At 39.5% G+C, this 14,062-nt stretch overlaps 1 protein-coding gene across 1 annotated transcript; it reads left to right on the forward strand.

The window, feature by feature from the left end:
* Positions 1–908: 908 nt before the first annotated feature.
* LOC116468208 (olfactory receptor 5AN1) lies at positions 909–13,726 on the forward strand. The gene is made up of 2 exons (XM_058439883.1): positions 909–1,286; positions 6,460–13,726. The coding sequence occupies exon 2, from the start codon at positions 6,473–6,475 to the stop codon at positions 7,406–7,408; it is 936 nt and encodes a 311-aa protein (XP_058295866.1). The 5' UTR covers positions 909–1,286; positions 6,460–6,472; the 3' UTR covers positions 7,409–13,726.
* Positions 13,727–14,062: the final 336 nt, after the last annotated feature.

The raw sequence follows: 14,062 nt of genomic DNA on the forward strand, positions 1-14,062 counted from the left end.
GTAGAAATGACCATAAGCAGATATTTTTAATGAATGTTAACAAAGGATAGAAATACAGCATAATATGTTGGAAAGATCTCCAAATCAAAACATGTAAGTTATATCTACTATTAAACAGAAAGCATGATTTATACTACACACTCTGATAAGTGCTTTATAGTCTTTATCCAATTTAATTCTCAATGAAAAGCTACTCTGTGAAGTAGCTATTACTGTTAGCCCCATTTTATAGGTGAAAACACTGAGGCTTAGAGAGGTTAATTTGCTCAAGGTCACACAAGCAGCAAGTGGCCAAGCCAGAATTCAACCCAAATTCTATGATATCAATACCCACGGTCATAACCATGAGAAGCCATGGCTTTGTTATGAATTAATCTTATTGTATTCCTTAGTGCCTCAATTTCCTCACTTATGCAAGGGAAATAATGCCATGCCTTCCTTGCAGGACTGCTGTGATAATTGACTCAAGTCAGGTATTTGAGGAAACATGTATGTAATTACCTAGAATGAAAGTGTTTTGTAAGCAGAGAAACATATACCTATCGAGTTTATTGCTATCAAGCTATATTACTGGCTAGGGTGTCATCTTGGGCAAACTCTTCAGCACTCTGGTCTCATATTTTTCACCCAGAAATTGAGTTTTGGACTAGATGATCCCTATCTTCTTTCCCGCTCCAATGACTTCAAGTTTTGTAAAAAGTTGCAATCCTGACATCATGATAGGACGATAGGGAAATAGGGAATTGACCCACATAGCAAAGCGGGGCATGAGATCAGCAGGGACAAAAACTCCATGACAACCATGGCACCAGAGAGCAAGTACCTGGCATGCTTTCTCTCTCTAATTGGTTTTTCTCCTTTCATCTCTGCTCTCAGAGGCACATTTAAAAGGATCCCCACTTGAGGCCATCTCTCTTGCTGTGAGTGGACAGCCAATTTTGTGGTCAAACATGCCCATCTTGGAGTGTGATACGCACACCTGAAAACTTTTGTTGGAAAAGAAATAAGCAATTTCGACCTTTGGCAATAACTCTGTCTTCTTGGGGGACCTGGGTCAAGGTCACAGGACAAGACTTAGAACAGTGGATTCTGTACCGTCTCAATATCCATGTAATTCTTCCAGTAAGGACACACATGGAACAGAGTTTATCGTCCTCAGTCTCTCTCATTCTTCAACTCTTCCCTCTTCCTCACTTCCACATTCTGTACCTAAAGTTCTTCGCTGGATTGTCTTTCTCCTTACTCAACCTTCTGTAAAAACAAAAACCTCAAACATAAAATTTCAGGTATTATTCTGGAGTGAGGGATGGGTATTGAATTCTTAAGGATGTGACCTTGAACACTGCTATCTTCTTTTTTTCACCTGTAAAATGGGGATGTTGGAATAATCTATAGTCAAATATATGTTGTCTATAAAGCCTGAAAGATGAATCAAAAATAATAATTTACTGAGTTTCAGAGGAATTTCCTAAGATCAAAAATTGCTTGGGTATGTTTCCCAGTTTTCTCCACCCCAAGGACCCTTTAATTTAATATTTATCTTTCAGGATTCTGTTTTCAAAATGCTAATAATTAACTTGATTCTGTTTAAATACATAGCTTTGATTTATGATCTCTGAATAACAAGAGACACACTGAGTCTTAATGATATGACGGAGTACCCCTATATAGGGCTATTAGAACTTCTGAAATCTTCAAATTGCTCTCTGTTGTAATTTTTGGAGACCCTGGAATCTGAAGACACCGTCCTGGGCAACACAGAGATACCCACTCCAAGCACAAGAAGCGTTGGTTTAAATATTCCTTGTAACCTTCTTGTACATATATCGTTCTTTATTCAGCAACGTTTCTGGCTTTACCTGATTTTGTACCCTGCACAACTTCGCAAACTGACCATGTCCTTATTAGATTAGCACTGGATAGGATTTTGATCACCTACATTCATCTAGTAAAATCTTTAACCAATATTTACATCAATTATCTTTTCCTCTGCGAATTGTCTCAGGAGATGGTGAACATATGCAAGGAATTAATCAAAGAGAGTGAATATATCCAGAGTTTTTTCTCTTTTTCTCTAGCTTATCAAATGTTAACAAGGTAAGTTTTCAGGATAAATTTTATCATGAATAAGAAAAGCAATCCACAACTCCTTGTTCTTTACTGGAAATGGTAGATTACATAGAGTACATTTAATTATGTCTGCCTGTGTCACCAGAATGTAATAAAAAAGTAAGGAGTTTCAGTGCAACCAACTGATCAACAATTTGACTTATTTTCACTGAATTGACCAGTTATATTCGTGTTTGGGGGAGGTTATCTGTGAGAGCTTATATTTTAAAAATATTTCCATTAAATCTAACTCACCTTGGATAACATACCTGAGATATGGTATTAGAGGGTTTTCTTATTTTTAAATCTTTTTTTCATTTTTATTTTTATTTTTATAAGTTCCGGGGTACATGTGCACGATGTTCAGATTTGCTACATAGGTAAATGTACGTCATCGTGGTTTTCTGAGCCTATCAACCCATCACCTAAGTATTAAGCCCAGCATGCATTAGCTATTTCTCCTAATGCTCTCCCTCGCCGCACTCCGCCTGCTGACAGGCCCCAGTGTGTGTTATTCCTCTGGCTGTATCCATGTGTTCTCATAGTTCAGCTCCCACTTATAAGTGCGAAGATATGGTGTTTGGTTTTCTGTTCCTGCACTAATTTGCTGAGGATAATGACTCTGTATTCGTTTGCTGAGGATAATGGCTTCCAGCTCCATCCATGACCCTGCAAAGGACATGATCTCATTCCTTTTTAGAACTATTCTAGAGTAAACAGAAAGATTTCCAAGTTAACAAAACCATAATGGAAATAAAACAAAAATAAGATTTTCTAGTTTGACATCCAAGCCTGAGTGAAAGAACCATTTATTAATGTGTTAAACACAAACTTGTTGAGTTCTGCAAATATTAGTATATACAATGCTTAGCATTAAGTAACCAAACGTCTCTACTTATCAGTGTGCTCTATACAGTCAGCGTTCTCAGCTTGACGGTACTTGGTGGTGCTGGAACAAAAAGCGGCATCGGGAATTGACAATTCAGCTATGTGGGAGATAACACAATGCTACAAGATAGAAAGAAATACAATCATTTGTCAACAATATTCTTTAGTCTGGTTTAGAAATCATAAATAATTGTATTAAGAGCTCCTTAATACTTCAGTACTAGTTCTTCCTTTATTCCCCTTTAAGAGAGAAGTGATGATGGGAATGATCATTGCTAACATTTTTTGAGGCCTTATTGTTTTTGTTTTTTTGTTTTGAGATGGAGCCTCACTCTGTTGCCCAGGCTGGAGTGCGGTGGCACAATCTAGGTTCACTGCAACCTCCGCCTCCCGGGTTCAAACAATTACCCTTCTCAGCCTCGCGAGTAGCTGGGACTACATGCGCCACAACGCCTGGCTAATTTTTGTATTTTTCGTAGAGGCGGAGCTTTACCATGTTAGCCAGACTGGTCTCAAACACCTGACCTCAGGCAATCCACCTGCCTCAGCCTCTCATAGTGCTGGGATTACAGGTCTGAGCCACCGCGTCTGGCCGAGGCCTTATTGTTTTAAGCCCTTTATGTCATTCCATCCTTGCAACAACCCTTTGAGGTTTAATGATTATCAGCTTCACTTATAGATGAAGCAACTGAGGTACAGAGAGGTTAATCATGTGCTAAACATCACACAGCCAGCAAGTAAGACTCAGGAAAGTCTACTCTCTCACATTCTATCTCTTTCTCCCCCTTTTTCTCTGTCCTCTCCCTCTTCCTTCCTCCTCCCCCTTTCTCCACCCTATTAATGATTTTTACATTTAATAATATTTTTATCATAAATGTAGAAGCTGTAGGAAAACAAGAGAATGCAGATAAGTATAAAGAAGAAAATCAAAATGATACCATTCATTACTTTTAATGTTTGACATTATAAATGGTTTGTAAGGTGTGTGTGTGTGTGTGTGTGTGTGAGAGAGAGAGAGAGACAGAGAGAGAGAGAAGAGACTGGGGGAAGGGAGAGAGAGCTCACGCATGCAAAAGAGTTTATAAAAAGCAAATGATTTTTCTCCAGAAAAGTAGAACTACCTTGTGCACTCATCAGTGGTCATATGAGTGCCCATTCCTTACTGATTTATACAATATCTTATATATTAAGATAATAATTATATTGTCTTTTTCTGTTTTATCACTATTTTCCACCATTCATCAATTGTCTTTCGAATATGCTTTATATAAGGGTTTTTTCTGCCGCAACCAAGTTTTAAATTGCTTTGCCATATTTTTTCTCTTATAATTTCTGTTTTATTGTTATTTAATATCACTTCCATCCAAAGATTATATAAATGCACATCTATTTATTCCTCAAATACTCTTTTACTCATAGTGAGGCAGACCTCACAGACCATTTATAGAAGAGTTTGCTCTTTCACTATCAATTGAAAATACTTTTTCATATATAAAATTCTTACCAACACGTATTTATTTATGAAATTTTTATTTGTTCTTTTGGCACATGTCTATTATTATAAGAATAATGAATTATCAATGTTAATAATACTTTTTCATATCTGAAAGTTAAAATCCTTTCTAATTATTCATCTTTTTCAAAATCTTCTTGGCTATTGTCATTGGTTTCCCTTTGATCTCAAGAAAGGACAGCCTGAGTATGGAGCAGAGTGTATGTACATTATCTATGCATACCTTTGGTTGGTGCAATTACTTTTACACCAACCTAATACTATAAGTCTGTTGGTAAGCTCTAACTTGCTGATTGTATCTACCAAAAAATGAAAAGATATACCTCTGTATTATTAGAAAATTGAAATATTTACTTTGACTTTTTCTCTAATTAAGATCCATCATAATTTGATGCTGGTTTTCCATCAACCTAGTGTACCCAAAGGCAAGCAAACTGAAGAAAAAATGGCTTATGTGGCTTATATCAATCATCATGGCTTTAGGTGGTTTAACCGGCATGGACACTAGGTCTGAATCTACACCTGCCTAGAGGCAATGATGCCTGGCTGTCTATAGGGCTGATGCTGTCTCATGAATTTCCTCAAATTAACCCATGAAAATATTACTTTTCACATTCCTACCCACAGGTATACCTGCCACTCATGGTTATTTGTAAGCAATCCATGATAACAATAGCCAGTCTCTATTGAACAATTGCTGTATACTTAATTGTGTGCTAAGTTTTTGCATGAATTTTCACTTATAACCTTCCCAGTAAACTGGGAAGTTAGAAGCTTTTCTTGTCCTTACATTATTAGTAGTAAATTAAGCTTAACGTTTTTATGTCACTGGTACAAGTTAATAGAAGCAGAAGGTATTGGAAATAAACTCCAAAGTCCCAACTCTTAGCCACATTACTATGCTGTTTCCCAGATACCCTAAAATTGAGACAATAGTTGGGGCCAAGATTGAGCTGCACTAGCCTCCTTCTGGAATCCTTTGTATGAAGGCTTCCCTGAGAAGACTTATTCCAAAACTTTATTGGACACCCATGCTCTCTCTGCCTCAAAATGTTATCCAAATTTATGACATTATTGTTAAGGCCAGTTTGGATATGTTATATTAAATACATTTTTATTAAAATAGGAGAAGTTATTATAAACAGAGAAAGCAATTTTTCTAAAAGGTAAAATAAAAAGTATTTTAAATCTACTTAGATAACAATCCAGGACAGGACAGTTGTCCATCAAATATATTTTGGAAGGATGCCATTTAAGCTTTCATAATTTTTGTTGTTGTTGTTGAGACAGAGTCTCGCTCTGTCACGTAGGCTAGAGAGCAGTGGCATGATCTCACCTCACTGCATCCTCTGCCTCCTGGGTTCAAGCAATTCTCCTGCCTCAGCCTCCCAAGTAGCTGGGATTACAGGCCTGTGCAACCACGCCCGGCTAATTTTTGTATTTTTAGTAGAGATGGTGTTTTGCCATTTTGGCCAGGCTGGTCTCAAACTCCTGAATAAAGGTGATCCACCCACCTCAGCCTCCCAAGGTGCTAGGATTACAGGCATGAGCCACCATGCCCGGCCTAAGCTTTCATAATTTTAAAGCAACAGTTATATAATGAATCACCAGAGGTCTTTTTGAAGAAAAACTATTATCTTAATTAGTGATCTTTACCTTGTACGTAATACTCTCAGCATTTCCATAGCATATTTTTTTAAAATTGCCAGTCAACTTTTAAAATATATTTTTTAATTCTCAGGATACTCCATGAATTAATCAAGAACCTGAAATATTGTGCAGTTACATGCTGGCAATTCAAGAAAAGTTGGGGTCTTCCCATCAGAAGAGTGAAACATTTCTCATTTTCCAGTGCTTGTTGGAAGAAAAGATGTACACATAGGAAGATGGTAATGTTATCACTTCACCTGAGTTAGCAATCCATTCTCTTGTCTCCTTTCTGATATTAGGAGCACCGAGCCAATGACTGGGGGAGGAAATATTACAGAAATCACCTATTTCATCCTGCTGGGATTCTCAGATTTTCCCAGGATCATAACGCTGCTCTTCACTATATTCCTGGTGATCTACATTACATCTCTGGCCTGGAACCTGTCCCTCATTGTTTTAATAAGGATGGATTCCCACCTCCATACACCCATGTATTTCTTCCTCAGTAACCTGTCCTTTATAGATGTATGCTATATCAGCTCCACAGTCCCCAAGATGCTCTCCAACTTCTTACAGGAACAGCAAACTATCACTTTTGTTGGTTGTGTTATTCAGTACTTTATCTTTTCAACGATGGGACTGAGTGAGTCTTGTCTCATGACAGCCATGGCTTATGATCGTTATGCTGCCATTTGTAACCCCCTTCTCTATTCATCCATCATGTCACCCACCCTCTGTGTTTGGATGGTACTGGGAGCCTACGTGACTGGCCTCACTGCTTCTTTATTCCAAATTGGTGCTTTGCTTCAATTCCACTTCTGTGGGTCTAATGTCATCAGACACTTCTTCTGTGACATGCCCCAACTGTTAATCTTATCGTGTACTGACACTTTCTTTGTACAGGTCATGACTGCTATATTAACCATGTTCTTTGGGATAGCAAGTGCCCTAGTTATCATGATATCCTATGGCTATATTGGCACCTCTATCATGAAGATCACTTCAGCTAAAGGCAGGTCCAAGGCATTCAACACCTGTGCTTCTCATCTAACAGCTGTTTCCCTCTTCTATACATCAGGAATCTTTGTCTATTTGAGTTCCAGCTCTGGAGGCTCTTCCAGCTTTGACAGATTTGCATCAGTTTTCTACACTGTGGTCATACCCATGTTAAATCCCTTGATTTACAGTTTGAGGAACAAAGAAATTAAAGATGCCTTAAAGAGGTTGCAAAAGAGAAGGTGCTGCTGAGTTTACAGATTCTGAGATTTCTGCCAGATATGGCCCATCAGAATCCCCTTAACCCACAAAATATGATCATGAATGGACTATAACAAAATTCACGCTGCCTACTGCCTTTTGGACAAAGAAGGCTTGATTTGATGCAGAAAATATGCCAATATGGACCAACAGATGGCTCAATGCCACAGACATCAGGATCTTTAGGTCCTGGAGGTTCATTATTTTTATCCTACATCAGGTGTGGCCTCACCATTTATTAATTTGTCCAAAAGTATTTGTGAAACAACAAGATTTAGAAATCTTTTGTTTCCTGTGGCTTCTCAGGTCAAAGATGGCTCAATGTTAAGAATTTGCCACTAGAGAAATGAGGCCTGGCACAGATGCCCAGGAGTTTAGAAACATCATCTACCATATATGCTGATACAGCATAATAAAGACATGGTGGTAACCATTGATTATTCTGTGTTTCTGGACAGGAGAGAATAAACAGACAGAGGGGTTCTGCCATTGGAAAGGGAAAAAAGCAATGTATTGGCCTGGTTGTGTCTTTAAGAAAGAGCAACATGAGATACCTGCAGTTTGCCTAAGACCTCTCTCAGCACTAATCATCTGATACATATTTGGCAATTTCCTTGCCTACACTAGCTGTAGCATTAGAAAGAAGGAGGTGATTTTAATCATGAAGTGGGGTAGAAACAAGGATATGGTCCCTGCAATGACATTTACTTATGAGTCTGATGATTTGATTTCTTGTATCTAGAGCCTACTGGGAAATTATAATGGAGATGATATTCAAAGTTCACAGCCAATAGCAACATCTGATACTGTGGAACTCAAACTTTCTTTTTCTCCCCCACTAAATTTACAAAATTTACTCTTGTTTGACTGGGTAACTATTGAATCCAGGAAAGGATGAAAGAAACATGGGTCAAAGGTATCTCAGTCAAGCGCAACCTAGACAAGCTAACCTGCAGTCATGTTCAGAAAAGTCATGCATTTAAGCCTACTCTACATCAGCCAGTCCCAGCTGATCTCCAGGTGATCTGAGGATACGTGAGTGGCAATAAATAAATGTTGCAGTCAGCACTGGATTTTGCGGTTTGTTATACAGCAGTAGTTAACCAATATACTTCATAATTTAAAATTAAAAATTTTCCCCTTTACCGAACTACCTGGCTTCAAATTCAGGCTCTGCCACCCCCAAGCTGTGTGATGCTGGGCAAGCCACACAATCTTTTGTGCCTCAGTTTTCTCATTTGTAAAATTGAGATATTATATATCTATTTTGGAGTTGTTTAGGATGAATGAGCTGATACTTATTCAAAACTCAGAATAGGGACCCCAGCATATAATAAACGCTATACATGAGTCATGTATTATTATTTATTGAGTGCTTTCTATGTTCAAAGAATTAAAATGGTTTCAGTTGAGCTAAGTTTTATTGTTATACCAACTTCATAGATGAATAAACTTAGGCCAGAGGAATTCAGAAACACAGCTAGTAAGTGAAGGGGTGTGAATCCAAACTAACATTGCAGATATCAAAGCCTCCTCCCTTCTTCAATACCCCTTAATGTATAAGGTGCCAAATTGCTTATTAATATACAAGGTAAATATGAATAAAATAAAGCAATATTTATGAGATGCAGCCAATGCTAAAGTCAGAAGTAACAATCTTTCAAAAAGAAATACAATAAAGTAACAAAGCTGTGAATTGGAAAAAAATTGAAAAAAGAATGCCAATTCAAGCCTTAAGAAAACTAGGGGAGAAGTGGAGGAGTGGGCAAGATGGCTGACCAGAAGCAGCTAGGGTGTGTGGCTGTCATGGAAAGGAAAAGAAGGGGTGAGCATTAGGTCTTTGCAACCCTCAAGTCAGGAGATCTCCTTATGAACCCACTCCACCAGGGCTTTCAGTCTTCAGTCTAACACACAGAGCTACCTGGAGTCTTGGCAGATCAGCCACTCAGGCCAGCATGGAGACCTCGACCTCGAAGGCTTAGATACTTGGGTTTTCTGGTAAAAGTAGCTACAGCTCCAGCAAAGTTGGAGGTTAGACTCCTGTATATACTCCTAGGAAAGAGGCTGAATCCAGGGGCGTTAACAGCAACAACCCACAGGCCCCACTTCATGGCATCTCACAAGATAAGATCCACTGGCTTGGAATTTCAGCCAGCTACCAGTGGTGGCATTGCACCTCCCTAAGAAGGAGCTCAATGGGAAGAGCTGGGCTGTCATCTTTGCTATTCAGATGACTTAGCTGTTCCGGCCTTTGGGCTTTGAAGAATCTGAGCTGATAAAGGGTGGAAGAGAACCCCCAGCCTAGCACAGCACAGCTGCTCTATCCAAACATAGCCAGACTGTGCTTTAGGTGGGTGTCCAATCCCATTCCTCCTCACTGGGCAGGACGTCCCAACTGGGGCCTGCAGCCACCCCCACCAAGCTCTCCAGCTGACAAAGATTTGAATTATCCCTGAGATGGCACTCCCAGAGGGAGAAGTGGGTTACCATCTTTGCTGTTTTGGTGACTTAGCAACTCCAGCCTTTGGGCTTCGAAGTGTCTGAGATGACTGAGGACTGAAGTAGACCCCCAACACAGCACAGCTATTCTACCAAAACGTGGCCAGACTGCTTTTTTAAGTGCTTCCTGACCCTGTTCCTCCTCACTGGGTGGAACCTCTCAACTAGGCTCTCCAGCCACTTCCTACAGCTGCTTTGGGCCAGCAAAAGCTGTATACCTCCCTGGGACAAAGCTCTCAGAGGAAGGGACAGGCCACTATCTTTGCTGTTTCACAGCCTTCACTGGTGACACCTCCAGGTTCTGGGAAATCTGAGGTGACTAGGTACTGGAGCAGGCCCCAAGCATATAACAGCAGCCCTATGGAAAAGTGGCCAGAGTGTTATGAGGGTTTCCATTCCCATATCTTCTCACCAGAAAGATCCTCAGGCCTGGGCTTCCAGCCACCTCCAGCCAGAACTATCAAGCCAGTACCAAGTCAGCAGCTCCCTAGACAGAGCTTCCGAGGTCAGCTGAAAGTTTCTATGCCACTGCCTCTGCAGTGGAACTGCCCTTGACACCCTCCGACTAATGAAGGAGCAAAGACACTAAGTGCTTTATCCACACCTCTAATAATCTGCAGTCAACCCAAGGAGAAGAGGCTGCTCTGTCTCCCACTGGTCCCACACACTCCCCACCACTCATCACCAGACAGAGAACTCCTGGCTTGGTCCCACAACACATACCCTCTATCTTGGGCTGGCTGCACTGAGTGATTGCTGACCTGCATCTCTCTGGGGTGGAGCCCCCAGGAGTCAAACAAATGACCCTTAGACACTTAGACACAACCATTATTAAGATCTCTTCCACTGCTGTCTCTAAGCTGGGGAAGGAACATAAACACAAAGATCTCCCCAGAGCTGCAGTGGGCAGCCCAGGAGTGCTGAATCAGAAACTACAACCAGCACTCAGGGGGAGAGGAACCCACACTTTCAGAGCACTGAGAGGGAACACAGCTGCAACTGTGAGGAAACACAGGGGAGCCACACAACAGAGCAAGAGTCTTCCAGATGGCCTGTAAGCCTACGTATCACCTGCTGAATCACACCTCAAAGCTTCAACACCAAATATATCTCACTAGCATATCCCCCTCTGAAGCCAGAGATAAGAAGTGAGCTTCAAATAAAGACCCCACACAAAGCCTTGGCCCAGTGAAAACATCCAGAAAATAAGTCGATTGACTGTACTCAAACTACTCTGCAGTTAAAGAAACACCCACATGCAGAGATGAGAAAAAAATGTAAGAACTCTGGTAACTCAAATGGCCAAAATATCATATGTTCTCCAAATGATCACACCAGTTCTCCAACAAAGATTCTTAACCAGGCCAAACTGGCTAGAATGACAGAAATAGAATTCAGAATATGGATAGAAAAAAGATCACTGAAACTCAGGAGGATGGCAAAATCCAATCCAATAAAAATATGAATCACAATAAAGTGACACAGAAGCTGAAAGAAAAATAGCCAATATAAAAAAGCACTTAGTGGGTCTGACAGAGCTGAATAACACAATACAAGAATTCCACAATACAATCAAAAGTATTAAGAGCAGAATAAACCAAGCTGAGGAAACAATCTCAGAACTTGATGCTGGTTCTCTGAAATAAGACAGTCAGACACAAATAAAGAAAAACAAAAAGAAATGAACAAAGCCTCCAGGAAGTATGGGTTATGTAAAGAGGCCAAATCTACAAGTAACTGGCATCCTTGAAAGGGAGGGGAAGAAAGAAAACAACTTGGAAAATATATTTCAGAATATTTTCCATGAAAATATCCCCAACCTTGTTAGAGAGGACAACAGTCAAATTCAGTAAACACAGAGAAGTCCTGCAAGATTCTACACAAGAAGATAATCGCCAAGACACATAATCATTATATTTTCCAAGGTCAAAATAAAATAATGTTAAAGGCAGCTATAAGGAAACGGTGAGTCATCTACAAAGGGATCCCCATCAGGCTAACAGCAGACCTCCCCACTGGTACCCTAGAAGCCAGAAGAGTTTGGGGTTTTATTTTCCACATTCTTAAAGAAAATAATCTTCAACCAAGAATTTCATATCCAGCCAAACTAAGCTCCTAAGTGAAGGAATAATACAATCCTTCTCAGATAAACAAATGTTAAAGGACTTCATTACCACCGGACCTGCCTTACAAGAGATCTTGAAAGGAGCAGTAAATATAGAAAGGAAAAACTGCTACCAGCTAATACAAAAACACAGTTAAACACAGAGATCAGTGTCACTATAAAGCAACCACACAATCAAGTAAACATAATAACCAGCTGACAGCACAATGACAGAATCAAATGCACACATATCAATATTAACCTTGAATGTAAATGGGCTAAATGCCCCACTAAAAAGGCACAGAGTGGCAAGCAGGATAAAAAAAGCAAGACCCAATGGTATACTGTTTTCAAGAGACCCATCTCACATGTAAGACACACATAGGCTCAAAATAAAGGGAAGGAGAAACTTCCATGGCTGATTTGTTACTGTTGCTGCCAAATGTCACAGACTGAAAGAATCAAAATTGTAAAAATTTCTATTCTAACCAATTAATGTATGAATTATGTGAAATAAAAATCACAATCACAACATACTTGCTTGTGGAAACTAAAAGTTGATTATGAAATTAATACGGAAAACAGCAAAGTATATCCAAGATATTCTTGCCTTTATAAATATCAATGTATTCAGAAGCTATATAAGTGACATAAGCAAGATGGGGAGTCAGGGATCTCAGCCCTCATCACCCACAGAAAACAACTGGACAGCTATCTGTGCATGAAAATTTCTGTAGCAAGGCTCTGGAGTCCAGTTAAGAAGCTGCAGCAACACAGTGAAGACAAGAGAATGAACATGTTAGTCAGAGTTATCCAGAGAGACAAAACCAATAGGATATCTCAGAGGAGTTCCTGAACTCCTTAAAATTATTGGAAAAATATTCTGTATATATACATCTTTTTTGATGAAAGCTTTACATCATTTGGATTCACAGGAAGGACCATGAGATAACCACTGTGATAGCTCTAGGCTGTTATCTTGTAGGCTTTTTCTTTTCACATGTGTTATCTCCACACAGTTTGGTTCTTTTGTTTTAGTATTGGTGTGTATGTGGAGTATTCCTTTTTCTTTTAAACAAAGGTAAGACTAGACTTTTTCTGAATATGCTATTTTGCAACTTGGTTTTTTTTTTCCACTAAAGATAGCCTTCCAGGTCAGCACATAAAGATAAACATTTTTAATGTTTGCATAGTGTCCCTGCTTAATATTACATAGAGTAGCTGGGTCATAATTATTTAATCAGTACTCAAAAACATACTATGAGTGCAAAAATGTTCACTGATTTGGAGAGAAAGATTGTGTTATGGCAAGTTAGAAGAAACAGGATATGTGAAGGCGAAGAATTCAGAGGAACCTCTATAGATCACCACCTTAGGGAAAAAAAGACAAAATAAGGATTGGAAAACTGCAGAATGTTTAAATTTGTTGCCACCAAAGCCAAAAGCACAATTTGTGTAGAAGGAGTTACCAATGCAGCTAAGGCTATCCTGCATCTATGCTCCAGCTTCCAGGACTCCTCTCTATGCCAGAGACATTATAATAACAGAGAAAACAACAACAACAGCTACAACCTACAAATAAAGGATGTAAAATAAATTTTAATACAAGGCAAGGCTGCATGTAGTCTAGCTAAGCCCATCTTGAGGGAAAGTCCAGGGACAAATTTGGAAAAAGTTATAGGATAGGCAACAGATAAAGGTATGAACTCATAAAGGAAAGAATTTGAGCAATGTGTTAAAGAGCAATACTGGTAACTGCCCTGGGTGTGCCTGCCTACCAGACACCCAATCTTGCAAGACCGACATTAAAAGTCTTGCTTCCACTGTTGTTTGTGTCTCCAAGTCCATTCTTTGAGTTTTGACAGGTGAATGTGTTTCTTGCAATCACTTTCTAGAGAAGGCATAAAAGAATATTGCTGCCATTCTCCAGCCTCTGTCCCTGTGATCAACCTCTAGCCTCCATGCCTTGTTCTGGCCAAAGAGAAAAGAAGGTTGAACTCCAGGGAATAAAAAAGCATGGTGGACTTCCATTCCAAGATGGC

The sequence above is a fragment of the Hylobates moloch genome, unplaced genomic scaffold (genome assembly GCF_009828535.3).
Source record: "Hylobates moloch isolate HMO894 unplaced genomic scaffold, HMol_V3 SCAFFOLD_5, whole genome shotgun sequence".
NCBI lineage: Eukaryota > Metazoa > Chordata > Mammalia > Primates > Hylobatidae > Hylobates > Hylobates moloch.